General features: G+C 40.6%; 1 protein-coding gene and 1 pseudogene across 3 annotated transcripts; one reads left to right on the top strand and one right to left on the bottom strand.

The window, feature by feature from the left end:
* The first annotated feature begins 50 nt into the window (after positions 1-50).
* YBX1 (Y-box binding protein 1) lies at positions 51-23,368 on the top strand. 3 transcript variants are annotated; one of them, XM_066269466.1, is made up of 8 exons: positions 52-367; positions 1,028-1,091; positions 15,952-15,985; positions 18,615-18,704; positions 19,004-19,306; positions 19,562-19,644; positions 22,093-22,358; positions 22,979-23,368. In XM_066269466.1, exons 1-7 carry the CDS (start codon positions 202-204, stop codon positions 22,325-22,327), a joined length of 975 nt encoding a protein of 324 aa, XP_066125563.1. In that variant the 5' UTR covers positions 52-201; the 3' UTR covers positions 22,328-22,358; positions 22,979-23,368. The 3 variants fall into 3 exon arrangements, with proteins under 3 accessions (XP_066125564.1, XP_066125563.1, XP_066125565.1); XM_066269467.1 differs by lacking the exon at positions 18,615-18,704 and having other exon boundaries at positions 51-367; XM_066269468.1 differs by lacking the exons at positions 52-367; positions 1,028-1,091 and adding an exon at positions 943-995.
* Positions 11,891-13,265, bottom strand: LOC136329102 (glyceraldehyde-3-phosphate dehydrogenase-like; annotated as a pseudogene).
* Positions 23,369-25,256: the final 1,888 nt, after the last annotated feature.

The raw sequence follows: 25,256 nt of genomic DNA, 5'->3' as shown, positions 1-25,256 counted from the left end.
GTGAACGATGCTTAGGGCGGGTCGATCGCTGGGCTTATCCCGCCCGTCCCGCCATTCTCGCTAGTTCGATCGGTAGCGGGAGCGGAGAGCGGACCCCAGAGAGCCCTGAGCAGCCCCACCGCCGCCGCCGGCCTAGTTACCATCACACCCCGGGAGGAGCCGCAGCTGCCGCAGCCGGCCCCAGTCACCATCACCGCAACCATGAGCAGCGAGGCCGAGACCCAGCAGCCGCCCGCCGCCCCCCCCGCCGCCCCCACCCTCAGCGCTGCCGACACCAAGCCCGGCACCACGGGCAGCGGCGCAGGGAGCGGCGGCCCGGGCGGCCTCACATCGGCGGCGCCTGCCGGCGGGGACAAGAAGGTCATCGGTGAGGGCCGGACAGGGACAGGGGTGGGGCCGTAGGAAAGCTCGGCGGCGGAACCGTTACCCGAAGCGGGTCGAGCCGCCGGGCGCGCGGCCGGCGGGGACGGACTCGGCGGCGCGCGGCTGCCCCTCCCCCAGGCCTGCGCCCTCGCGGACGCCAGCCCAACCGGTCCGCGTGCCCCGGAGGCGCGCGCGCGCGCCGTCTCTCGCGCCCCTAGACCCCGCGTGGCCGCGCGCCCCTCCCCCCCGGACGGCCGCGCGCCAACCGCGTGTGCGGCTGGGGCCCGCGTGCCGTTGTTCCCGTCCCCCACCCGCTCTCTTCCGCGTGTACCCTGAGGGCGCGGCGCACCGCCTACGCAGGCCGGAGTGGGCCGGGCAGCTTCCCCTTCACGTGCTCTGCGCCCCGCAGTCGCCGCCCGCTGTCTCCGCGCACACCCAGAGTGGGCCCGCGTCCCGGGCCGTGGTGGCCTCGAGATCACCCACGTGGACCGTGGAGGCGCAGTGAGGCTCGGAGCGCGGCTCTAGGAGCAGGCTCGGAAGAGAGAAAGGCTGTCAGAGCCGCGGGTCGCCGCAGAGAAATGCACGAGGGACCGGATGCTGAAGCGTGGCGGTTTTAAAAAAAAGGATGTATGGTAATTGTGGGTGTTTTTTTTTCCTTCTCCAGCAACGAAGGTTTTGGGAACAGTAAAATGGTTCAATGTAAGGAACGGATATGGTTTCATCAACAGGTGAGCTGACCGCCCTATCTCTTGCACGCTCTGCTGCAAGCTGCAGGGTTTGCGGACTTGGGATTGTTTAAACATGCAGAGGCTGCTGCCTGTAGTGTGATGTTAGTGAGATTTTTGTTTTCCTTGATGACTGAAGGGATCAGTCCATCTGGAGAAGGTCTTTGATTTGCAACTAAATGTTAATCTAAAGCTAAGTTAAAAGGCTTGTTGTGGTGCAAAGCAATTTTAAAGGCAAGCGGAATGAGTGCCATCTCCAAACAGAGCAAAATGATGAAACTAAGATTTCGTGTAATTCTGTTAGATTCGAGCCCGCCACGTTTTTGTGTTTGTCATCATTTTATACGTTATTGAAATTGATTTTAGAAAGTGTGATTCATTGATAAGTGAGTGGGTTATTACAATTTGTTAACCTAAGGTGATTTAACGATCAATGGAAGTATGTATATGAGGTCTGGTCGTCTTGACTAAGGTTATATTGCCTTTGTTTAACGTTTCAGCATACCCTGTCTTGAATGAAAAAATGAATTGCATATTAGGACTGCTTTGACAAGAGTTGTTTTCATTTGCTCAGAGTAAATTACATCTAGAATAAAGTGGCCTTTGCCATTTCCAGTCTTTATTTCTCCTACTCCCTTGTCCCAAAATCATACCTGTTATTTCAGTTTTATTAAATTAATTGAAAGCTTTGGTTGTGGCTTATTATTAGTGGCCTTAGTTCATTAGAGGAGTTTTCTTTGTATTTGAAGGCAAAGGTACAAACTACATCTTTAGAGATACTGCTTATAATTGTTTGTAGCAGCAGTGGTGGTATGGTACAGGTTACTCACTCGACTCTTTCATGGTCTCCCTTGTGAGCTGGGCATCATTTTCAAGATGGCTGCCAAAGCTAGTAGTGGTTACATGAGTGTAGTGCACCGTGTGTGCTAATAGTAGTTTTGGCCTTACAGGTATGGCACCAGTCGTCTTAGCCTTTTGTCACATCCTTACTTTAGAAGGCAGTAAATAACTAGAGGTTTAAAAGAACACTTACAAGTAAGAAGTAATGTGAAATGTTTGTGAATTGGGCACAGCACTGTAGGAAATCAAAAGGACAAGATCAACCTTCAAGACTGACATAATTGGCTGATGAAACACCATTCATTACTCAACCATAACGTTTGAGGGGGTGTGCAAAAGAAATTGTAAGCACTGATGGTCTGTTTTCCATGTTTGCAGTTGTGGGGAAATGTTTTATTTTTTCCAAAACCTATAGGAATTTTTCCTCTGTTTTTACACTGTCTGCCTTCCTGACAGGCCAAGGCTACATTTTTCATCAGTTTTTTGATAATGGGTTGGTTACTAGTGAGGAAGGAACAGAATGCTTTGGTGCTTGTAATTAACAACTTTTTAGTTGATTGATATGTATATTTAGCATTCCAGTTAGTATTTCCCTCTGAAGGGCCTAACCCTTAACAGTGGCTTTTGAATTTGTGTGCTTACTTTGGAAGGATACAAAATTGCAAGCTCTTCCTTTCTAGCTTGGATTCATTGTGTCTGAGGTACATTTTTGCTAAGAATTCCAGGTGATTATGGTTTGTGGGTTACACCTTAAAAGACATTGTTTTTAACCTTGACCCAATGTAATCATAGGATATCACTGGTGTGTACAGTAGAAAGGACTAATTTGCAGCCTTTTCAGTTCCTAGATCGTTGTTTGTGTGTTCTTTAAAAATTGTAGCATGTGTCTTCAGTTTTGCTGACTTTTGTTAAGGGGACATAGGTTATGATATTTTTGAAGTGAACAGTTGATATCCAAGATGTAAGAGTTTTTACATTTCAAAATTTTTTTACATTTCAAAATTTTTATTTTATGAGATGCTATTGCTTGAATATTTCTGTTCTGACTTGTATTCAACTCATTTGATTATCCTCCAGGGCACATTATAGGTGAATTGGTTTTTGATCTTTTGTTGAAACTGTCCAGACCTCAACTACACTGCTCACAAAAATGAAGGGATCAGGGAACTGCAGATACTCCAGTACATTCCGCCTTTTGTATAGTGCATTTTCACCCATGAAATAAAAGTTGGTTTTGCACCTCATTTGCATAATTGAACAACTTTATGACTTGTTGGCTTTTCTGGTGGTCTTGCTTAATAAAAAAAATCAAATGCTTTTTTTATAGCTTCATATTCATTTTTGAAATATCCCCTAATTTTTGTGAGCAGTATATTTTGTCAAATGGTTCAAATGTGTTTTCTCTTTCTAAATTGGTCTTTTCAATGGTTCTGAGGCTTTTGAATAAGACTAAAATCTGACTGCAATTAAGTCCATGAGAGGTTTGCCTTGATTAAGGAAAAATGTATGTCTTAAAGCACTAAAATTCTTGATGCTAGTTGTTCAGTATGTGGAGACACCTGGGGAGTGGAGGTGTTGTGAAACACACATGCTTTTTCTCTATAAAGGAGAAGATGCAGTCTTTGAGATGATTGCTGTGACTTTAATTTTAACCTTGGGGTTCTATGATTATATGTTTTAGGTTCTTCAGATTTTTATAATTAAAGGATTTTATGTAAATTTTTGCCTTTAAAGGAATATATTTTTGCTGCAAACATTTGTGTAAATCTAAATTCTTTATTATAATCACTGATACAGCCTTGTTAGACTTGCTGGTTAAAGGTTTTTTTCCTTGTGGTTCTATTGTATAAAAGATGGTTAATAAGAGCATAGAGTTCTGTTTTTATCTTCCTCCTCCCCCCCTTTTTTTTTTTTTTAGTATAGAGGTCTTAAAACAGCATAAAGTTTGGCTTTATTTTGTTAGGCAGTGTAGTCTAGGATTTCTATACAAAAGATAATTGGATTGATTATGTGACAGAGGGGCTTGTTTAACCGCTCCCCAAGATTATTTTTCATTTTATTGTTAAAAACTAGACTCAAAACTGTTGGTGCCATTAGAAAGATGCCACCAGGGTCAGTGGTTTCAGGATTTGAATCTCTGCTTTTTAAAATTAGAAACCTGGTTTTTATCTTCTGTTTTCAGCTGTTGTGGATTGATCCATGCTTGCCAAACTTGTAAAATACTAGCATGAATTGGTAACAGTTCGTTCATTCATTTTGAGAGAGGAAGAGAGATGAGAAACATCAACTCATTATTTGTCATTTTTAGTTCATTAATTGCTTTTCTTACTTGCCTTGACTGGGGGATTCCATCCAAGACAGTGACCCCTTGCTCAAGCCAGTGACCTCAGGGTTTTCTAAGATGTAGAATAAATCAAGCCAGGCTACAGTTTAGCTCTACCCTTCTTTAGAAAAATACTGAGTCATGGCTGTTATGTTTGGTCTCCATTGACCTGGGTTGGGAGGGTGTTTTTCCTTTTTTGAGATTTCTTGTGTATATTAGTGAGGGTGAGTTCTTTTGCACAATGGTAACAAATAAAATAATGTTTGTCAACTACTTATCACTATTTAAATGTCTTAAATGAACTAATTCATGTAATCCTCAAACATTTGAGATAGAAGTACCATTCTGAAGCACAGAGGGGTTGAATAAACTTGCACCAGGAGGAGACTAGCTAGTAATGGGTAGAGTTGGGATTTGGACAGGATTTTCTGACTGGGGACAATCACTGTTAATTGACTGCTGTTCTCCTGTCTCTGAAAATAGACACTAATCATCCTCAATTTGGTTGTTGTCCATATAGTTAGTTACAGATAATTTCTTAGGGTGGCTATTCTTAGCTATTGAAAGACTCTTAAATGATCTCGAGCATGTCGCTGGAGCTCCTGTGTGCTGATTACCAGTTTTCAGATTTTAAACACTTTCAACTTTTTGCTGTTTCATGTAGTTAGAGGTTGCTATAATAGTTTCAGTTTAGCATACAGATTACCTTTACAAATTAAAGGACTTGCATGATAGCTAGTGTTGGGGAATAATTAAGGAATTAAAGGAGAAAACATCAGACCTTTATTTTGTTTCTAAATCTTGTTTTATTGGTTTTATATGGCCTGTGAGCTAAGAATAGGTTTGCCTTTTTAAAGGGTTGTTAAAAGAGCATGCAGTGAGTCTGTGACCCCCCATAAAACCTGAAATCAGTGGTGGAATTCAGCTGGTTTGCACCAATTCAGCAGAACCAATACCTAATTTTTTGTTGAGTTTGGCGAACCAGTTGTTAAAATGGCACTTGTAATCAGAGTTCTCTCTAAAGTGGGTGCCTGGGCAACCACCCAGTTTGGAAATCACAAATGTACATTTCTTGCTCTTTTTTAATGTTTATCTGCATAACAGTGTATTCTTAGCGCCCATAGTAATGTTCATTCCGTCCATAGGTGAAAATAATTGCAAGTGAGGACTCCAAATCAAGCAGCAGTATGGAAAGATCTTAACAGTTGTATTTTTTTGTCAGGTATTATTTATAGTTTTTCATTAATGTTTTTAAACTCTTTCTTAAAAATCTAGTTTTGTTCGCTTCTTTTATTCTTATTTAAGTACTAAATGCATGAAATAATAAACTACTTTTCTGTATATCTTTATACTTAAAACGGTCTTTAGGGCAGAGAATCAGTTGTTAAATTATTTGAATCCCACCATTGCCTTAAATACTATATATAGTTCTTAATTTTAAAAGTTTGTAAACCTGTGGAAAAATGATTGCCAAATACTTTGTGATGTTAAAGTCAGATTGATACTAACTTGATCACACAGTGACATCTTTAAGCCATAGAAGTCATCGGTAATCTATATAATGTAATTGACTAAATACTGTGGGACACTAGGGAAGTCTTTAAGACTTGATGTGTTAAGGAAGGGATTTGGGGTTAGGAGAGGCATAAAATGATATTTAAGTAGTTCCCAAGTCATGTCTTCAAGCGCTGCATATTGGTTTCTTCAGAACTGGGGCTCTTAAGACAATGACTTGTATACAGATCACTTTTGGGTTGATTTATATACTGGTTATGTTGACCGCTGATCTTAATGAAGTTGACCAGAAGTCCCCCTTTGTTAACCTGGTCATTTAATCTTAAAATGATTTGTAAAGTCTTTTCATCTTAAAATGATGTGTAAATTTTTTCATTTTAAAATCTGGAATAAGGAACTAGTGTATTCACCTTCTATTTTCCTAGTACTGAGGTCAGTCACTGCTGAATTAAGTCTCAGGCATTGAAAGTGTCTACAGTGCGGCTCACCTAAGGTGACAGAATGGTAGAAGATAATGTGGGAACTAGGAGTGTGTGTGAGGTGTGTGGAGTGTTTTAAATATTTTATTTATTGATTTTTAGAGAGAGAGAGAGAGAGAGAGAAGGGGGAGGAGCAGGAAGCATCAACTCCCATATGTGCCTTGACCAGGCAAGCCCAAGGTTTCGAACCTGGAACCTCAGTGTTCCAGGTCGGTGCTTTATCCCACTGCGCCACCACAGGTCAGGCTGTGGAGTGTTTTAATAGAGAACAAATACAGCAAGTGGGATTTTTGCTCTTACAACTCTGCGGAACTTAGAGATTGGTGCCGGGATTTGGATTATGGCACATATAGATGATAGATCCTGGAGTTTGTTTTGTAACCAAAGGGTTATAAATTAATTTATGCAGTTGGGCAAATTAAACTTAAAATTGACTTAGTGTGGTAATCTGCAACAAGATAATAGCACGAGAGCATTCCGTTATGGCTAGGTAAGCTTGTGTGGTGGGTCTCATTTAAACCAATGCCATGGGTTGGCAAAAAAAAGTTTCCTAAAATTTTTAGACTACCTTAGGACGCTTTTAAATCTAGGTAAATTTAGTAGTATAGATGTGTAGTGCTTGCTGACTATAGGTTTTTACTTCCGTTGTGCTACATTAGGAACTTAAAGAGACTTCTATTTTCTTTAAATCCCAGCAGGATTCTATCATTTTTCTTTGGCATTCTAACTTAAAACTGTATTCCTTCCCCCCCTTTTTTTCTTCAACCTCTAGCTCTGTGTGATTCTTTTTTTTTCTTGAAGTCAGTGCTATGTCCTTATTTTCTGAATAGCAATATTTCTAGATAGGTTTTTAAAAAACTGTCAACTGTTTTTCAGTATAATTTTTCAGTAGTAAATAAGGCCATTATTAACAAAAGAGGTAGAGTAGAAGAATACAGCAGAGAATACACTTGGTGCAGGAGAAGGGGATGACTGGTCAGTGACACATAGAATGACACTGTTGGAATGCTGTAGACCTATGCCATCCAATACAGTAGCCGTAAATGTGAAATCCTCAGATTATAAAGACTTGGTATGAAGAGAGAAATTAATGTGCTTCAGTTTTATGTTGTCTGTATGCGTTGAAACGATAAAGTTAATTTTGCCTGTTTTTACTTTTTATTATGGCTACCAGAAAAGAAGCTTAGATATTTGTATTATTTCTATTGGACAGCAGTTCTAGAAACTGGACTGCAAGTAAAATCACTTCAAGTGGCAACAGTATGGAAGAGCTTAAAGTTTGATTATAAAATGGCCTTCACTAGACTTTTAAAAAATAATTAGTAAGCATTAATATTATAAAGTCACCACTTTATTAATAAGGCAGCTTGGCCAAGATCATGTAATTAAGGAATGGAATAGCCAGCATGCTAACCTTGCGTTCCTGTGATCCAGTAAGGAGCTATCAACCTTGGCGCTTTATGTACCTCCTGCCCCTTTCTTGTGTCTATTTGATTACTATGGCTTACCATGCTATAATATGTAGAAAACCGTATTTGGTGATCCAACTGGCTGCATTGATTTGCATAGTTGGTGGCCTTTCTGGATTGAAATCCTTAAGGGTGGACCATGTCTGTCTTTTTATTTCTGGTGCTTAGCACAGTGCCTAGCTACTAGCACAAGTAAGTACTTTATTAAAGGAATGAATGAGACTGGTACTTACTATCTATACTTTTATAGGCCCAGTGGCTTGTGGTAGATTAGAGGAAGAACCAACAGAGTGAAATAATATGAAAGAATGGAATTTAGAAAAGTAAAAAGTGGTGGCAGCCTGACCTGTGGTGGCGCAGTGGATAAAGCGTTGACCTGGAATGCTGAGGTCGCCGGTTCAAAACCCTGTGCTTGCCTGGTCAAGGCACATATGGGAGTTGATGCTTCCTGCTCCTCCTCCTGTTCTCTCTCTATCCTTCCCCTCTCTCTCTAATAAAAATGAATAAATAAAAAATCTAAAAAAGTAAATAAATTTTAAAAAGTGATAATTACATTTTAACTTGAAAAGTTGACTAATACTAAGTAAATAGTAGAAGCTCAGATATAGAATGCTGCCCTGGCTAGATAGCTTGGTTAGTTGGAGTGTCATCTTGATACACAAAGGTTGTGGGTTTGATCCTTATAGGGCACATACAGGAACAGATCGGTGTTTCTGTCTTTCATTCTCTCCCTTCTCTCTCTCTAAAATCAATGAATAAATATAAAATAAATTTTTGGGGTGCCTGCCATGTTCCTGTTAGGTGCTGGAGACTAAATGAAAGGGCACAATCTCTTGTCTTCAATGACGTGTTTGCCACCAATGGGGAGCTCATACCTAGTCTGCTGTCTAACCTTCCACCCTCAGCAAAAGACGGTAAAGGCAGAAATGTGCCTGTTGGTGCTCAGGATATACCACAAGATAAGGTGCAGTGTTGGGGATGCCTGCATCCCTTCTTCATTACGTTAATAGTAGCCAAAAGTTAAAATAGGCTTGCTTTTTTTTTTTTTAAGATTTTATTTATTCATTTTATAGAGGGGGGAGAGAGAGAGAGAGAAAGGCAGGGGGAGGAGCGGAAAGCATCAACTCCCATATGTGCCTTGACCAGGCAAGCCCAGGGTTTCGGACCAGCAACCTCAGGGTTCCAGGTCAGGCACAAAAATAGGCTTTTTGATGAGCTGTTTGGGTCATATTCTTGTAGTTGGTGCTTTTTCCTCTACACTAAGATCCTTATTGGCCATTGCATGCATTTTTTCCAGTATGTATTTCTATAGATCCAGGAATCAGCAGTCACAGCTATTTTTGCATGGCTTGTGAGCTATAAGAATGGTTTTTACCTTTTTAAAGGGTTGGGGAGGTAGGTGTGATGTGTGGAACAAGAGGCCTGCTCTGCTTACATGAAATAACTGTGTACTGCAAGTGAGGAGGATGTATCAAGAAATACTTGTTAGTTGTCATGATTCTCTCCAGAAATTGGAGAAATTATACACAATGATCTACCTCTAAAGGAAAAGTATCAAGATTAACAAACTAATCATTTTTGAGTTCTCAACATAGTAAAGACTAGAGCTTGTGGAGTCAGGTTCTACGACTGAGCCACATACTTCATTTTCCTCTGTAGAATGGGGGGTTAATAATAGTACCTGCCTCAGGATTATGGGGATTGAATGATACCGTGAAAGCACTTGGCACAGTGTCTGGAACTTAAACCCTCAGTAACGTAAGCTGTTAAGTGTCTGGTTTAGTTTCTCCCGTTTTGCAGGTAAAGAAAGATCCAGTGAGGAGGCAGCTTTCCAAAGTTACACAGCTATTTAATACTAGAATGAGGACTTATAAATCAGGTTTCTTGTTAGCAGTACCTTGAATTTCTGGTAGTCATTTAACAAGTTGCAGCTAGATTGACTTAATGCATCTAAACCATAGTATTCTATCTCGGTTAAAAACTGAGTTTGTTGCTGTCAAATTTCTTCTTAAAATCCAGATACACTTGGGTCATGATGCAGTAGTTCCCCCCTCCCCTTCCCACCCTTATCTTTAGGGAATTTATTCCAAGATCCTCAGTGAGAGCCTGAAATCTTTGGATAGTACTGAGTTGGTAACTGAGTCAGCTACTAAGTGACTTAACAGGTAGATGTACCATGTGGGTATGCTGGACAAAAGGGGATGATTCGTGTTCTAGGTGGAATGGAGCAGGGTGACATAAGATTTCATCACTACTAAGAACAGCACATAATTTAAAACTTACAAATTGTTTATTTCTGAAATTTTCCATTTAATATTTTCAGACCACAGAGGGAAACTGTGGGTGGGGGAAGCTCAACTATATTTCATAGTAAGCTAGTTTAATATCAACAGAATCAATGAATACTGTGTCATCTGACTTGGCATCATTTGTTAACCTGTATTGGTTTTTATATATATATACTTATCCTATTTGTGGAGGATTGGTTTCAAGACACCCTGTGGATACCAAAATCCTAAGGGTGCTCAGGATTGCCTAGTGACCTTGTAGCTGTCACAACATCTTAGTGCAAGGTTGCAAAAAATCATCAAGTTTGTGGTTAAGATGGCAAACAACACTTGAACCTGGGTGTGGATGAGGATGACATTGAGGAGCTCCTAGGAATGTGGTGTGGTTCCTGAGTAACTGACTGATGAGCTCTTGGAGCTGGAACAGGAACCAACGCACAGCTGAAGAAAAGGCAAGAGAAAAGAAAAGTAGGAGAAAAAAAGAACACTCCCCCACACACATGCACACACACACACACACACACACACAGTGAAGGGTTTACCAGAACATTTTGCAGACCTCAGCAAACATGTTAAAAAGTTTGAAAACATGAGCCCTCCAATACCAAAACGTTTTCATTAACCCTTTGAGAAGTGAGTTTTTTTCATGCTCGCTGATCCCCACGTGTGAGTTTTTGTTTTTTGTTTTTCAAAAAACGAAATTAGTTTTAGTTACAGTTTTATTAACTTAAAATCATGTTTGATAACCAATTTGTGGAAACAAGAAGAACATACATCGCCATTTTTAAATGTTGCCTTACACATGTACGGTCATACTCTGGGTGGTCAGGAGGCACGAGGACGTACATGAACATTAGTACTACTCAAAGGGTTAATAGAAATGTTTATGGTGCATTATCTACTGACAGCAAACCTACCATGAATAAACCACAGACATATTTCTGAAGAGTGACTCCTTAAGAAGAACCTTGGGCAGGTCCTTCAGAGGAGATGACAGCTCCATGCTGTGATTTCCCCTGAAGAACCTTCTAATGGGAAAAGATGTGGAGAGAGGTGGAAGACCTAATGTTGATCCTGACCCTGTGTGGGCCTAAGCTAATGTGTGTTTGTTTATGTCTTGATTTATATTCTTGTACAACTGTACAATGTTTTTATTTTAAGTGTTACAAAAAAGCCAACTTAAGTTAAATTTTTAATTTAAAAATTTATACAGTGAAGTGTAAGGTACAGTAAATTAAGGTTAATTATTGAAAGAATAATATTTTAAAATAAATCTAGTGTAGCCTAAATGTACAATGTTTATAAAGTCTAAGTAGTGCACAGTAATGTCCTAGGCCTTCACGTTCACTCACCATTTACTTACCAACTCACACAGAAAAACTTCCAGTCCTATAAACTCCATTGATGGTAAGTGCCCTACACAGATGAACCATTTTTTTTATACTGTATTATTGTGCTTACACTTGCATATATTAGCATCTTGTACAGTGTAAGTGCACTCTATTATTGCTCAACAAAATCACCTAATGACACACTTCTTAGAATGTATCCCTGTTAAGCAACTCATGACTGGACAAAGTAAATGCTATGCAAATAATTGTTATACTGTATTTAGAGAACAATGATGAGAAAAATGTACATGTTTGCTTGGTATAGATGGTGATCACTGTAGGCCTACCTGCATAGTACACATCAGTAACGATATAACACTGTTCTCCTTTTCTTTCACCCTTTTTTCTTTTTGAGGGAGTGCTCGATACAGTGAACTTAATTGATTGATGGTGTATGGCCATGTAGGACTCCCTAAGTCCTCCCTTCTTCACAGTGGTCTGGGATGGAAACTAGAGATTCTCAGTATGCTCGAGGTTTGATTTGGGACAAGGATTTCCCACTAGCTGAGGACCTCTCTTCCTTTTGCCTGGGGCTGGTGGTGCTGGTGGCTCTTAGTCCTTGGAGGCCGTGTGGACCATAAGGTTTACCACCCTGCTGTTGTAGCCTAGTTCATTGTCATACCTGGGAGTCAGGTTGACATAGTGGTGGCTGAGGGCATTGTCAGCCCCACCATCAAAGGTGGAAGAGTGGGTGTTGCTGTTAGTAAAAGGAGGCAAACTGGTCCTTTGGTATAGCCCAGGATGCTCTTGAGGGGGCCCTCTGGTGCCTGATTCATCACTCTCTTGATATCATCATCCTTGGCAGCTTTCTTTAGGCGGCAGGTCAGATCCACAACTGACACATTGGGGATGTGGTTACTGGAGGCCATGCCATTGAGTTTCCCATTCAGCTCGGGTGATCTAAGCAGCCCCTCACCCATCACACCACAGCTTCCCAGAGGGCTATCCACAGTCTTTTGAGTGGCAGTGATGGCATAGACTGTGGTCATGAGTCCTTCTATGATGCCAAAGTTGTCATGGATGACCTTGGCCAGGGGGGCCAAACAGTTGGTAAAGGAGTCATCGCTGACACTCTTGAGGGAGTTGTCATGCTTGTCATAGTTCACGCCCATCACAACATGGGTGGGTTCAGCCTTTGAAGGGGCAGAGATAATGACCCTCTTGGCTCCACCCTTCAAGTGAATCCCAGCCTTCCCAAAGGTAGTGAAGACACTGGTGGGCTCTACAACATAATCAGCACCAGCATCACCCCATTTGATGGTGGGATCTCATTCCTGGAAGACGGAGATAGACTTTCCATTGAAGACGAGCTTCCTGTCCTAAGCCTTGTCTGTGCCTTTAAACTTGTCATGGGTAGAATCGTACTGGAACAGGTAGACCATGTGGTTGAGGTCAATGAAGGGATCGTTGATGGTGACAATAATTCACTTTGCCAGAGTTAAAAGCGTCACTGGTGATAAAGGTGCCCAATACAGCCAAATCTATTCACTCCAACCTTCACCATCATGTCTCGGGGTTGCAGCTCTCTGTCAAACAGAAGAGAGCTGCCTTGTACTATTAGGAAGATTATCCTGACTAGATAAATAATTTTCGTGAATTTATTTTACCACACATAACAGTGTAACACTGTACAAGCTGGTGCTTGATTTCTGAACTCCACATGTAGGATACGTTGAATACTACGTAAGTTAGTCCAAATGCATGATTTGTACATGTTCTGCACGGTGCAAAACTTGTCAGAACAAGCTAACAGTTCCAAAGATATCTAAAACAACCTCAATAGTATTTTCGTTGATACGGGTTGATAAGTGGTAATCACCCTGAACATCAGCAAATTCAGCTAAGATCTTTGGATCTATAATCTTCATACAACATCGGGTAATTAACTTTTGGTTGAAAAATACTGGTGTAATGTATCAATATATAAATACCTATTTGCAGCTTTGTTAGAAGACTGAATAGTTGATGCTACCACAAATATGGGTTGATAAAAGGAGCACTGTATTGGCTACCCACATACACTGGCAGCATTATCATCAGTAACAAAAACCCCTGTCCACAGAACTTGCCTATATTAGTAAATTTAATGCATATTAAAACAGTATAAATGCTAGATTCAAAACTCAATAAATTTATTTACATGAAAGTCAACAAGTAGGATACTACATAATTCTTTGCCTAGTCATCCAGCAAGCTTGATACCCCGCACCCCATAATGCAAATAGTGACCCCAGTCTTTGGAATAACTTTAAATGCCTTGTGGTGGTCAGAACTGTCTCTGTTGAAAATCGGCCTTCTAGGCTTGGTGATTTTTTTTTTTTTTCTCTACTAGTTTTCTAAATTCCTCAATTTTTTGTTTGTCCCCTTAGATCCTTAGGACTTAAAGATCCATCATGTTGGACATGAAAACTAATTAGTGATAACTGGGAGTTTATTAGATGGACATTATAACCAGCCATTAACTCCCTAGGTTTTTCTAATGAACTAGTTTGTAAGGTCAGTTTTCGATCACATGCCTTCAGTAGCTTTTGCAGTTGTGTATGTTTTGTTTTAAAGCTTTAAATTTGTCCTGTTTCCATAAATTAAATAACTTCATGTTAATGATATATGTATTGCAAGATATATAGATTCTTAGGTGTATTCTTTGCTCCATGGATCAGCAAGAAGCCAACAGTCAATAAGCCAGTTGGTCTAGTTCATTGTGATGTTTGTCCTTTGATTATTAAACACTAGAACTACTATTGAACCTTTTCTCACTCTGGTTTACCTTTTCTCCTCCAGTTGTTGTTCTTACTTATGTTATTAACACTTTCACCATAATACCCAAGCTATAAAAACTCAAATAATTCTTCACTTCTGCCTTGGCCAGGATTGCTCAGTGGATAAAGCATCGTCCTGGTGCACCGAGGTCATGGGTTCAGTTGCGCGCCCCCCCCCCCCCCCAATCAGGGCACATGCAAAAAGCAACCAATGAGTGCACAACTAAATGAAACAATTAAGTGGAACGAGGTGATAATCCCACACACACACTGCCTGCCCCTCCCCTCCTCTCTCTCTAAGGGAAATTTTTTAAAATTCTCCACTTTTCCTTCACTTCTAACATCCATTTATCCACAAAATTTCCAATAATTTTATTCTGTCCATTCCTTTACCTAACAACCTTTACTGGCTTATTTACTTATATGATGATTATCCTCCCACACAGCCATATTGCTTAGGCTCCAGCCATTTTGAATCCAACTTCCATTGAATTTACTTAGTCTTGAAACAAATACAGTGGAAGCTATATTTAGCAATAGTTTGCTTAGACTAATGATTCATGCAAAATGGTGTCTTAACATGAAGTGGAATGGAATTGCGTGCTAGTAAAAAATTTTGTCTTCACCTGCTTAGTCCTCCTGTATAATGCTTGCCATGTAAGTGATGTGGATGGATATTGGTGGTGTCCATGTTTGTGCTTCATTGTGGTGGGTTGTTTTTTTGTTTTGTTTTTGTTTGTTTGTTTGTTTGTTTGGGATTTTTTTTGTATTTTTCTGAAGCTGGAAACGGGGAGAGACAGTCAGACAGACTCCCGCATGCGCCCGACCGGGATCCACCCGGCACACCCACCAGGGGCAACGCTCTGCCTACCAGGAGGCGATGCTCTGCTGCGACCAGAGCCACTCTAGCGCCTGGGGCAGAGGCCAAGGAGCCATCCCCAGTGCCCGGGCCATCTTTGCTCCAATGGAGCCTCCACTGCGGGAGGGGAAGAGAGAGACAGAGAGGAAGGGGGGGGGGGGTGGAGAAGCAAATGGGCGCTTCTCCTATGTGCCCTGGCCGGGAATTGAACCTGGGTCCCCCTCACGCCAGGCCGACGCTCTACCGCTGAGCCAACCGGCCAGGACTGTGGTGGTGTTTTTAATTGATACTTTATTTTTAAGAGCAGTTTTAGGTTCATGACAATATTGAGCAGAAAACTCCATGGCCATGCCATTATCACCTATAGTCCGTAGTTTACATTAGGATTTTCTCCTGGTATTGTACATCCTGTGGGGTTTTAAAGTGGTTGTTTTTATGACCTCAAGGAGATTTGGGATTATGAAATGGTGAAGAGACATTATTGAGGATGAAGTGAGAAAGGAAGCTAGTAATTAATGGAAGGAAATATATTTGTGGTCTCCTACTTAAGTTAACCATGCTCTAGAGAGGTAAGAGTGGGGTTTGCTGTAACATTGGTAATGTTCAGTAGACTAAGGAGTAACAATATATATGTTGCTAGTCACTTCTACCCTCTTAATGGCTTAGTAGGTCACACTTTGATTTCTTAGGCTTTTATTTAGCCTTCTACAGGTGGTGAAGTTAGCATAGGCAGCTGTTTAGTCTTTAAAGCAGAAATAGTGGCTTCTAGTTTTGTTTTTACTTAAATTTCCTAATGGCTGAATGGCAGCCTGTAAGTCTCTAATATCTAATAGTAGAGAAAATGGGGGGGATGTATAAAAGGACCCCGTGTAGTCTTAATCTTTGGGGACATGAAATATATTCCGTTTTCTAACTTGTTGAACTTGATTTTGTCTTGCAGGAATGACACCAAGGAAGATGTATTTGTACACCAGGTGGGTCCTTGTATGGATGTGGATATTTAAACTTCTGGCTCAAGGCTTTTGAGAAGGGGGGGTGTCTTTTCACTATTATTTCTTGTGAGAAGAATGTTAAATCCAACAGCCACGCAATTGATTTTAATTTCTATACAAAGAGTGATACATACTTAAATGTATACATTGAAACATGGTATTGGCAGTTAACTTAAGAGTAGTATTTCAGATTGTTTTTTTGTTAAAAGCTACAGCTTTTTTTAAAAAATGTTCAATCTGTCAAGTTATTGCACTAAATTTTTAAACTTAATTTCAGATGAGCAGAAAACCTCCATTAAGTTGATCTTGAACTTTAAGACATTTTCAAGTCCTATTAGGTTTACCTCTGTGGTGAGGACAGATCACTGTATAATGATGGAGGAAATAGGACAAAGCTGTAAGACAGTAAATTGACATGAATGCTAGAAAACTAGCAAAGTATAGGTTTTTCTGTTCTAAAGCACCTTGAATTGGGTAAGGTATGTTTTTACTTTCGGGAATTTTGACTTGCTTGGAAATTTTAGAAATCCTCACAAGTTTTAAGGTTAAATGAAGAAGCGGTGTGGCAAAGATTGACTTTCGTGTTTTGAGAGGGAAAAACTTAAATAGGTAGGGTGTACATGCTGAACTTTCACAAGCACCATTTAAGGAAAGTATTTTGGAAAACCCTGAGCATTCACTGTCAGGTCACTACTATAATATCTCAGTATTCCATACATTGTATTATAGGCTTCATTGAATTTGAATATCCTCACAGGTATGCAGAGGGCAGGGTATGTATACATGTACTTATGTGTTCTAGTACCAACCGCCCTGCCACCCCAAGTAAGAATGTTGAAATAGTGTCAGCTTTTATTGAAAATCGCTTGAAGAACTTTTTTAACCACTTTTTTTTTTTTTAACTGTAATCCAGACCTCAAAGACTAAAGTCAATTTCCACACTCAGATCTTGTTACAAGCCGGTGTGAGTTTGGGTGGCAGCTTCTTAAGAAGGGCTCTCTTGGGTTGGTGCTTTGTAGCTCTCTTGAAGTGTCCTGCACAGTATTCACTGGCAATCAAAGGGAAGCCAGATCAATTTCTGGTACATCCAAAGCCATATCAGATAACCATAGGGTCAGTTATAAGTATGGAAACATTTAAATTCTAAACATAAATATAGGATTGCTCAGATAAAATGTTACTTTAAAACAAGTGTTTGTTTTATAAAATTGAATACCAGTTTTTTACCTGTTCCTTACTTCCCTTCTGCATGTTCAAAGGAATATGCAGACTTAGGAACAAGAGACTACAAGACTTACAGTTTTGCTGCCTGTTAGCAATGCTAAAGGGTTTGGGGAGATTGAAGAGGGCATCAAAGGTGCCAACTGAAATAAGAGTTTGAAGGTTTTAGTTATCCATACTCTGCTATCCCCTATGACTGCAGGTAATTTAGAGTTGGCTATATATGAAAGATATGAACACTTTGTGACAGTTTAGATGACAGATGAGATCAATTATTTGGCTAAGTGTGTGTCACCCACTTTCACTGACCTGCAAGATGTCACCAATATGCTCTCTTTATTTTGGAGGTGGTTTCAACATTTACTTGTTTTTTGGGACTTTGGCTGCTCAGGTCTTAGTGATGTATAAAGGAGACTGCAGTTCTGGGCAACTTAGCTTAATTGATGTCAGATTGTTGGTTGTCCTGCCTCCTTTTGGAGTGGAAGTGCATGAGTGATCCTCTAATGGATACTGCTGTGATGTAGTAGAATGAACATGGGATCTGGAGTCTCAAGACCTGGATTTAGAAAAGTCCACACTCTGCCACTTACTAATCTGTGGCCTTGGCAAGTCAACAAACTTTTTTAACCTGTTTTATCTGTAAAAGTGGAGTAATAATACCTCACATTATCTGTCATAACAGGAGTGAATAGGTAATGTGTGGAAGTACTAGGTAGAAGTGCTACAACCACAAATGTGAGGTAGTGTTCTTCCCCTTTTACTTCACTACAGCAATCTGGAGAAAAAAGTAAATGTGTGATTTATTGTATTGTGGGAAGTAATAATCAACTGTCCCATGCAGTCAGATAATATAACAAGTGGCATAGTTAATGATGTGAATTACATCACATTGAATTATTATCATAGGTTGGAAGGGATTTTGGTTGACATTTGTACTTGAGTTTGATACAGTAACAGGGACAAAGTTGATTTGGTCAACTTTGAAGCATGTCAAACTAAACTCGCCTGTCATCTAAACTGGCTGTGGGCTAGCTTCTATTAAGTGCAGTCTTCGGGGGATAGATGGATATCCTCATTTTATTCAATATAGTGTTATAATGCTTTTGCTAAAAGCATTTAAATATATCTATTGTGTCTTGAGTGTTAAATTACTGGTTTTAGTTTGGAAAATAGTGGTAAAATGCTGGGGCCTTGTAAGACTGAAGTATTTTGGTTGAGGTTGGGGGTAGCATTGGTCCTGGTTTTTGTAAATTTATTGATGGTTTAGTCTTATTTAAAACTAATTTTAAGTGTATAGCCAAGCTAAAATAATGTTGACTTTGGTACATTTTAAATGAAAAAGCACATTATTCTCCCCTGTTAATCTATTTTTGGAATGTGATATTACTAGACTGCCATAAAGAAGAATAACCCCAGGAAGTACCTTCGCAGTGTAGGAGATGGAGAGACTGTGGAGTTTGATGTTGTTGAAGGAGAAAAGGTGAGGATGCTTTTTGTGTAAAGGTTTGACTTCAGTGTGGAAATATTTTGGAGATCTCATCCATTAGGATGGTGGCTCTAATGTGTGGATGGATGGGTCAGGTGACCACATGGACACAGGTGCATCAAGCCTAATGTGCTGGCTATAGTTAGAGGGCAATTTCATCAGAACAGTGAGGAACTAATATTTAATCATTTCTATGCACCCCTGGCCATAGACCTTTTTTATTTACTTTGTGTAAATTTTGTTTGGTGTACTTAATTCCGTTGTCACTGTCAATATATGATAACTTTTTGTAGGGTGCGGAGGCAGCAAATGTTACAGGCCCTGGTGGAGTTCCAGTGCAAGGCAGTAAATATGCAGCAGACCGTAACCATTACAGACGCTACCCACGTCGCAGGGGTCCTCCACGCAATTACCAGCAGAACTACCAGAATAGTGAGAGTGGGGAAAAAAATGAGGGATCAGAGAGTGCTCCCGAAGGCCAGGCCCAACAGCGCCGGCCCTACCGCAGGCGACGGTTCCCACCTTACTATATGCGGAGACCCTACGGGCGTCGACCACAGTATTCCAACCCTCCTGTGCAGGGAGAAGTGATGGAGGTAAGTTTTGTAAAAGGATCAACAACTGTGGTCACTTTTCATATGACTGCATTTTAAGCATTTTTCTTGGTGTCTTCCCCTATATTGGACCTATACTAATCATGATGGGAATTACTTTTTAATTCCTAATAGACCAAAATGATTAATAATTAACGTATAGCATATGACAGTTATTTTAACTCCTGTATTCAGATTTGTCTAACTGGGATTTTACTGTTACTAATTCAGTTGGCTTGATTTTCATTGTCTTCTCAGGGTGCCGACAACCAGGGTGCAGGAGAACAAGGCAGACCAGTGAGACAGAATATGTATCGGGGCTACAGACCACGATTTCGCAGGTATGGTTTCTGTATTTGTCTCAGCATATGTCGGGGCTCGGCAGCATCATGCTTCTCCTGCAATCTTTTTTCTGTTAACACTTCACATTATCTTTCATCAGATAACTAACAGGTGAACCTTAAATCAGTCGTCTCTGAGAATGTGTTCCATGCATCTGTTTGGCTGGTTCTGATTAAAAACAGCTTGCGGGCCTGACCTGTGGTGGCGCAGTGGGATAAAGCGTCGACCTGGAACACTGAGGTTGCCGGTTCGAAACCCTGGGCTTGCCTGGTCAAGGCACATATGGGAGTTGATGCTTCCTGCTCCTCCCCCTTCTCTCTCTCTCCCCTCTCTCTAAAAATCAATAAAAAAACAAACAAACAAACAAAAAAAAACAGCTTGCATGGGTGGTGTCTATTTTATACAGGGCTCTTTTTGGCAGATCTTCTAATAAAAGAGTAGAACTTAAAATTTTCTGTCCTTGAACAGGTGAGAGTATAGTTTAAACTGTATCATATCTTTTAAGACCTCCCTTGGGAGATAGAAGGGTAAAGGTGAGTGTTACCTTTTCAAGCATTTGGAGTATCTGAATTGTGTCATAAATGAAGGATGGGGTTTTACCTGTGGAGGTGGCATAATTTTCCATTAATCATTTCTCGATTTAGGCATGTGCGCTTAGTCACGCACATCAAAGTTGTAAAATGTAATCATCACATTAAGAGTTCACATTTTGGGGAAAAGAAACCCAGTTCCAGACTTGAATTAAACAACCAACCTACCTACTTGGGTATTAGAAAGAAAATCTTTTTAAAAAAATATTATTAGAGTACAGGAGAAGAGCTCCATCAGCCAGACATGTTTAGTACATAATTATAGTATACTTTGAAGCAATATCCTCAGTCTCACAATGGTAGAATAAAATAATGGTGTGATAATTATTTCTTTTAAGGGTAGGTGATGATCACTTACATACTAAGTTAAAACTGTAAATACCCACATAAAGAAACAAGTTTCTTATTATAAAAGCACCAAAATACAATATAGAAGTTTTCAAAATACATTGTGACAATACAGGAAAGGCGGTTTCTGACCATGAATTTTGTATATTTTACCCAAGGTGGAGCACTCAGTGAAACCATAGGAATTAGGGAATCCAGTTAAGATTTTTCACCTAGCCTGACCAGGTGGTGGCACAGTGGATGAAGCATCAGCCTGGGACACAGGACCCAGGTTCAAAACCCCAAGGTTGCTGGCTTAAACAAGGGGTCACCGGCTCACCTGGAGTCCCCCGGTCAAGGCACATACGAGAAGCAATCAATGAACAACTAAGGTCCCACAATGAAGAATTGATGCATCTTATCCCTTCCTGTCTGTCTCTCACTTAAAAAAAATTTTTTTCCGCCTCTTGTTTATGTACAATTAGAGTTTTGCAATAGCCAGTATCTAAAATATATTTTTTCATTAACTTTATTGATCTATGTCTTGTCCTCAGTATTTCATTAAAATGAGCTGGAGTTCTAGCTGGTTCACTAAAAAGGGAGATTTTTAATTTTCAAGCCACCAGGAGATTTTGTTAGCCTCGTCCTGCATGTTGGAGAAAGATGGGGAATATTCTTTATGCAGACAAGTTGTTGGGCTTTGTTGATCTTGAGCTGAATTAAAGATCAAGCTGTTTTGGGGTTTGTTTTAGAGCAAGAAAAAGAGACAGGGACAGACAGTAAGGGAAGGAGAGATGAGAAGCCTTAATTCTTCATTGCAGCAGCTTAGTCATTCATTGATTGCTCTCTTATATGTGCCTTGACCCGGGGGCTCTAGTCAAGCCAGTGACCATGGGGTCATGTCTATGATCCCACACTCAAGTCGGAAGAGCTGGCGACTTCGGGGTTTTGAACTTGGGTCCTCAGCATTTCAGGCCAACACTCTATCCACTGCACCACAGCCTGGTCAGGCCAATTCAAGCTGTTTTAAACCTAGATATGGATAACATTGAAAAGTTACAGATAATCTCACGATGTCATTTTTTTAAGGGATAGATGTGGATGCCTCAATGACTACTTTTATTTATGTGAAGAGGGCGTCTTTTAAACAAGTGTTCATCTTTAAAAGTTAAGTAAGTAGCACTTGTACCTAAACTTGGTTACTATAACGCCCATTTAAAAATGTTATAAAATGACATTAATTGTTTTTGGTACTGTGCCATTTTTAGTCATTTCATGGTTGATTTATGATAGATTATTCCATTGGTAGAACTTTGCTAGTCCAAAAACCAGTTTTAAGTACTTATCTTCCAGTTTGCATTTCAGAGGCCTTGTAGTCAGTTTGTGAAATATAAGTCAAATTGTTTTTGCTAAAGTGCTTACAGAACAGTTGGTAAACAGACTAAGATATGGTGTTAGACATAGATATGGTGTTAGTGCGTGGTTCAAGAAAGGTTTCATCATTGCAAGCTTGCACAATGTTCATTCCAGAGGCCCTCCTCGCCAAAGACAGCCTAGAGAGGATGGCAATGAAGAAGATAAGGAAAATCAAGGAGATGAGACCCAAGGTCAGCAGCCACCTCAACGTCGGTACCGCCGCAACTTCAATTACCGACGCAGACGCCCAGAAAACCCTAAACCACAAGATGGCAAAGAGACAAAAGCAGCCGATCCACCAGCTGAGAATTCGTCCGCTCCCGAGGCTGAGCAGGGCGGGGCTGAGTAAATGCCGGCTTACCATCTCTACCATCATCCGGGTACGTCTAAACGGCCGTCTGGCCTCTGAAGAGTCACGAGCAGTGTTCATTAATGCAAGAGAAGAACCCAGTTCACATTATAACTTAAACATTTTAGGGCTTTGTTGAACTTATCTAAATGGACTCTGATTTCACCAGTTGAGAAAAGTCTTGCCAACCTCTTAAGTATATTAATTACATTGTGTTATTCTGCATTTTTCAAAAAGAAGTGGGGTAGCTACTAAATTAATAACCTAGATGATGATGATGACCAGTGTAGTCTATTTGGGGAAAGTGGTAGCTTTGACATACTATCAATTTCAAAATTAAGGTGTTACTTTTTTACTTGATATTGAGAAGCTTGTAAGTAATTGTCTCTTTTTGGCTCTGGAATTGGCATTTCTAGCCAGTGATGCTTTGGGGTTTTGTTCTCCTATACTATTGTTTGGCAAAGGTCATCCAGAACCATCTTGTCACCACAGTGTCCATCCACCCCTGTTTTGAATCACTGTCTTAGGCTAAACCAGTTTGAGATGTGTTAATGCCTTTCCTGCTTAGCTAAGGTAACCTGGAGCAGTTTGGTATAATGAAGGAACACTGCAGCTTGAGCATGACAATCTTTGTTTTTTTTTCTTTTACAGTTTAGTCATCCAACAAGAAGACATGAATATGAAATTCCAGCAATAAGAAATGAACAAAAGATTGGAGCTGAAGACCTTAAGTGCTTGCTTTTTGCCCGTTGACCAGATAACTAGAACTATCTGCATTATCTATGCAGCATGGGGTTTTTATTATTTTTACCTAAAGACGTCTCTTTTTGGTAATGACAAACGTGTTTTTTAAAAAAAGAAAAAGAAAAAGCCTGGTTTTTCTCAATACACCTTTAAAGGTTTTTAAATTGTTTCATATCTGGTCAAGTTGAGATTTTTAAGAACCTCATTTTTAATTTGTAATAAAAGTTTACAACTTGATTTTTTCAAAAAAGTAAACAAACTGCAAGCACCTGTTAATAAAGGTCTTAAATAATTGTCTTTGTGTAAATTTCTGTCTTGATTTATTTGGTTTCTCAGTCCTTAGCTGCTAATGGGACGCTTAACTGAAAATAGGTGATACTGTGGGAAAATACCCGAAACTGTGTAATTCATTATTGAGTGACATACTTGTGGGCTTATACTAAAAATAAGAAAATAATTATAATTTTGTCATTTTCCTTTTTGTAAGTTCCTTTTGCTGGGAGGCAGTGGTGAAGGGGAGAGTTCACAGACTGGCTGAGACGGATTGGATTCTGTCCTGTGGGAGAGTTATCTCAGCCAGCCTGGTGTGCTCTGTAAAAGCTCAGCTCCTGGGGAAAGACGGTAGCAGTGAAGAAGGTATGCCTGAGAGGTCTGCCAAAGAACGTGGAGCTCAGGGAGGTTTGCAGTCTTAACTCCCTTGAAAACTAAACCTGTTCTGGCTATGTTTTCAGTCTTGTTAAATGCTCTTCAACTTCCTTTGTAAAGTAATCGGTGGCTTCTGTCTAGAGATTCATTCTGGATCATTCTTGGCCAGCTTTTGGGAGCCTGTTCCAAAGATGATGGGGATATAGAATAGGCTAGCTTGGCACATCCGAGAGGCCAGCAGTGCCATGTCAGTTCAGGTCATGGTGCCCCTTTCCAGAATATGCTCAAGGTGGTGTAGAACTGACTGCAATGTTTTCTTTTTAGTTTTAGGGGACTGGTTACTCAAGTTAGGGATACAATACATAAGTAGATTAGACTATTAGTCAACACTCTTTGAAGCTCGTCTTCAAATAAGAGGCCAACTCTGCCGTTTAGGAAAATATTCTGTATTAAGAGTACCATGATGACGGCCCTGCCGGTTGGCTCAGTGTTAGAGTGTCGGCCTGGTGTGTGGAAGTCCTGGGTTCGATTCCTGGCCAGGCCACACCGGAGAAGCGCCCATTTGCTTCCCCACCCCTCCCCCTCTCCTTCCTCTCTCTCTTCTCCTCCCGCAGCCGAGGCTCCATTGGAGCAAAGATGGCCCGTGCGCTGGGGATGGCTCCTTGGCCTCTGCCCTGGGCACTGGAGTGGCTCTGGTCGCAGCAGAGCGACACCCCAGAGGGGCAGAGCATTGCCCCCTGGTGGGCAGAGCATCGTCCCGGTTGGGTGCATGTGGGAGTCTGTCTCTCCCTGTTTCCAGCTTCAGAAAAATACAAAAAAAAAAAAGTACCATGATGAGTCTTCCTGCCAGTGTTAACACACAAAACTTTTTATATTATGTCTTCTGTTCAGCACTTTTATGAATCCCTTCACCTTGTGTAAGGGTTAGCTAACCTGTGGCTGTAAGAGAACTTGGGATGCATTCATTTTTCTTATAGCCAGAATGCAAGTTTAGAACATTGGTCCACTAGTCAGATGCACCAGCACAAGACTGGAGAAGCCAGCAGGTGGGTGGGAACCATGCTTTGGCAGCGCAAGCAGCAGTGGATTCTTCATCTGGCAACTCTGCCCTATAGCTTTTGACAGGCCTCGAGCTGGTTCTCCAGCCTTTTAATTTTGATACTTCATTATTCCTTTATAAGAAGACCTGTGTGGCTGGAACAGTTTGCATGAGAGAGGGGAAGGGAATTAAATGTCATACCACAGCAGATATGTGATATGTTTTGTTACCCTTGAGAAAGATGAGGATGCTTGCTGTCTTGGTTTCTGTTGATGGTACTGGTGGGCTTAGGCAGTACAGTGTAATAGAAACTGATTGGAAAAGAGAAGATGCCATGTATCATTGGTTAAGAGAAGAAAAGAGTTTGCAGTCAAGTTATTGGGTAATGGATCAGTAAATGGCTAAAACTTTTCTGTATGTTAGTAAAAAAACAAACAAACATGGTACTATCAGGCCCTGGCCAGTTGGCTCAGTGGTAGAGCGTCAGCCCAGCCTGTGGAT

This window comes from Saccopteryx bilineata, chromosome 3, assembly GCF_036850765.1.
Source record: "Saccopteryx bilineata isolate mSacBil1 chromosome 3, mSacBil1_pri_phased_curated, whole genome shotgun sequence".
NCBI lineage: Eukaryota > Metazoa > Chordata > Mammalia > Chiroptera > Emballonuridae > Saccopteryx > Saccopteryx bilineata.
The sequence above is the reverse complement of the archived record's forward strand: the minus strand, read 5'-3'. Positions and strand labels throughout refer to the sequence as shown.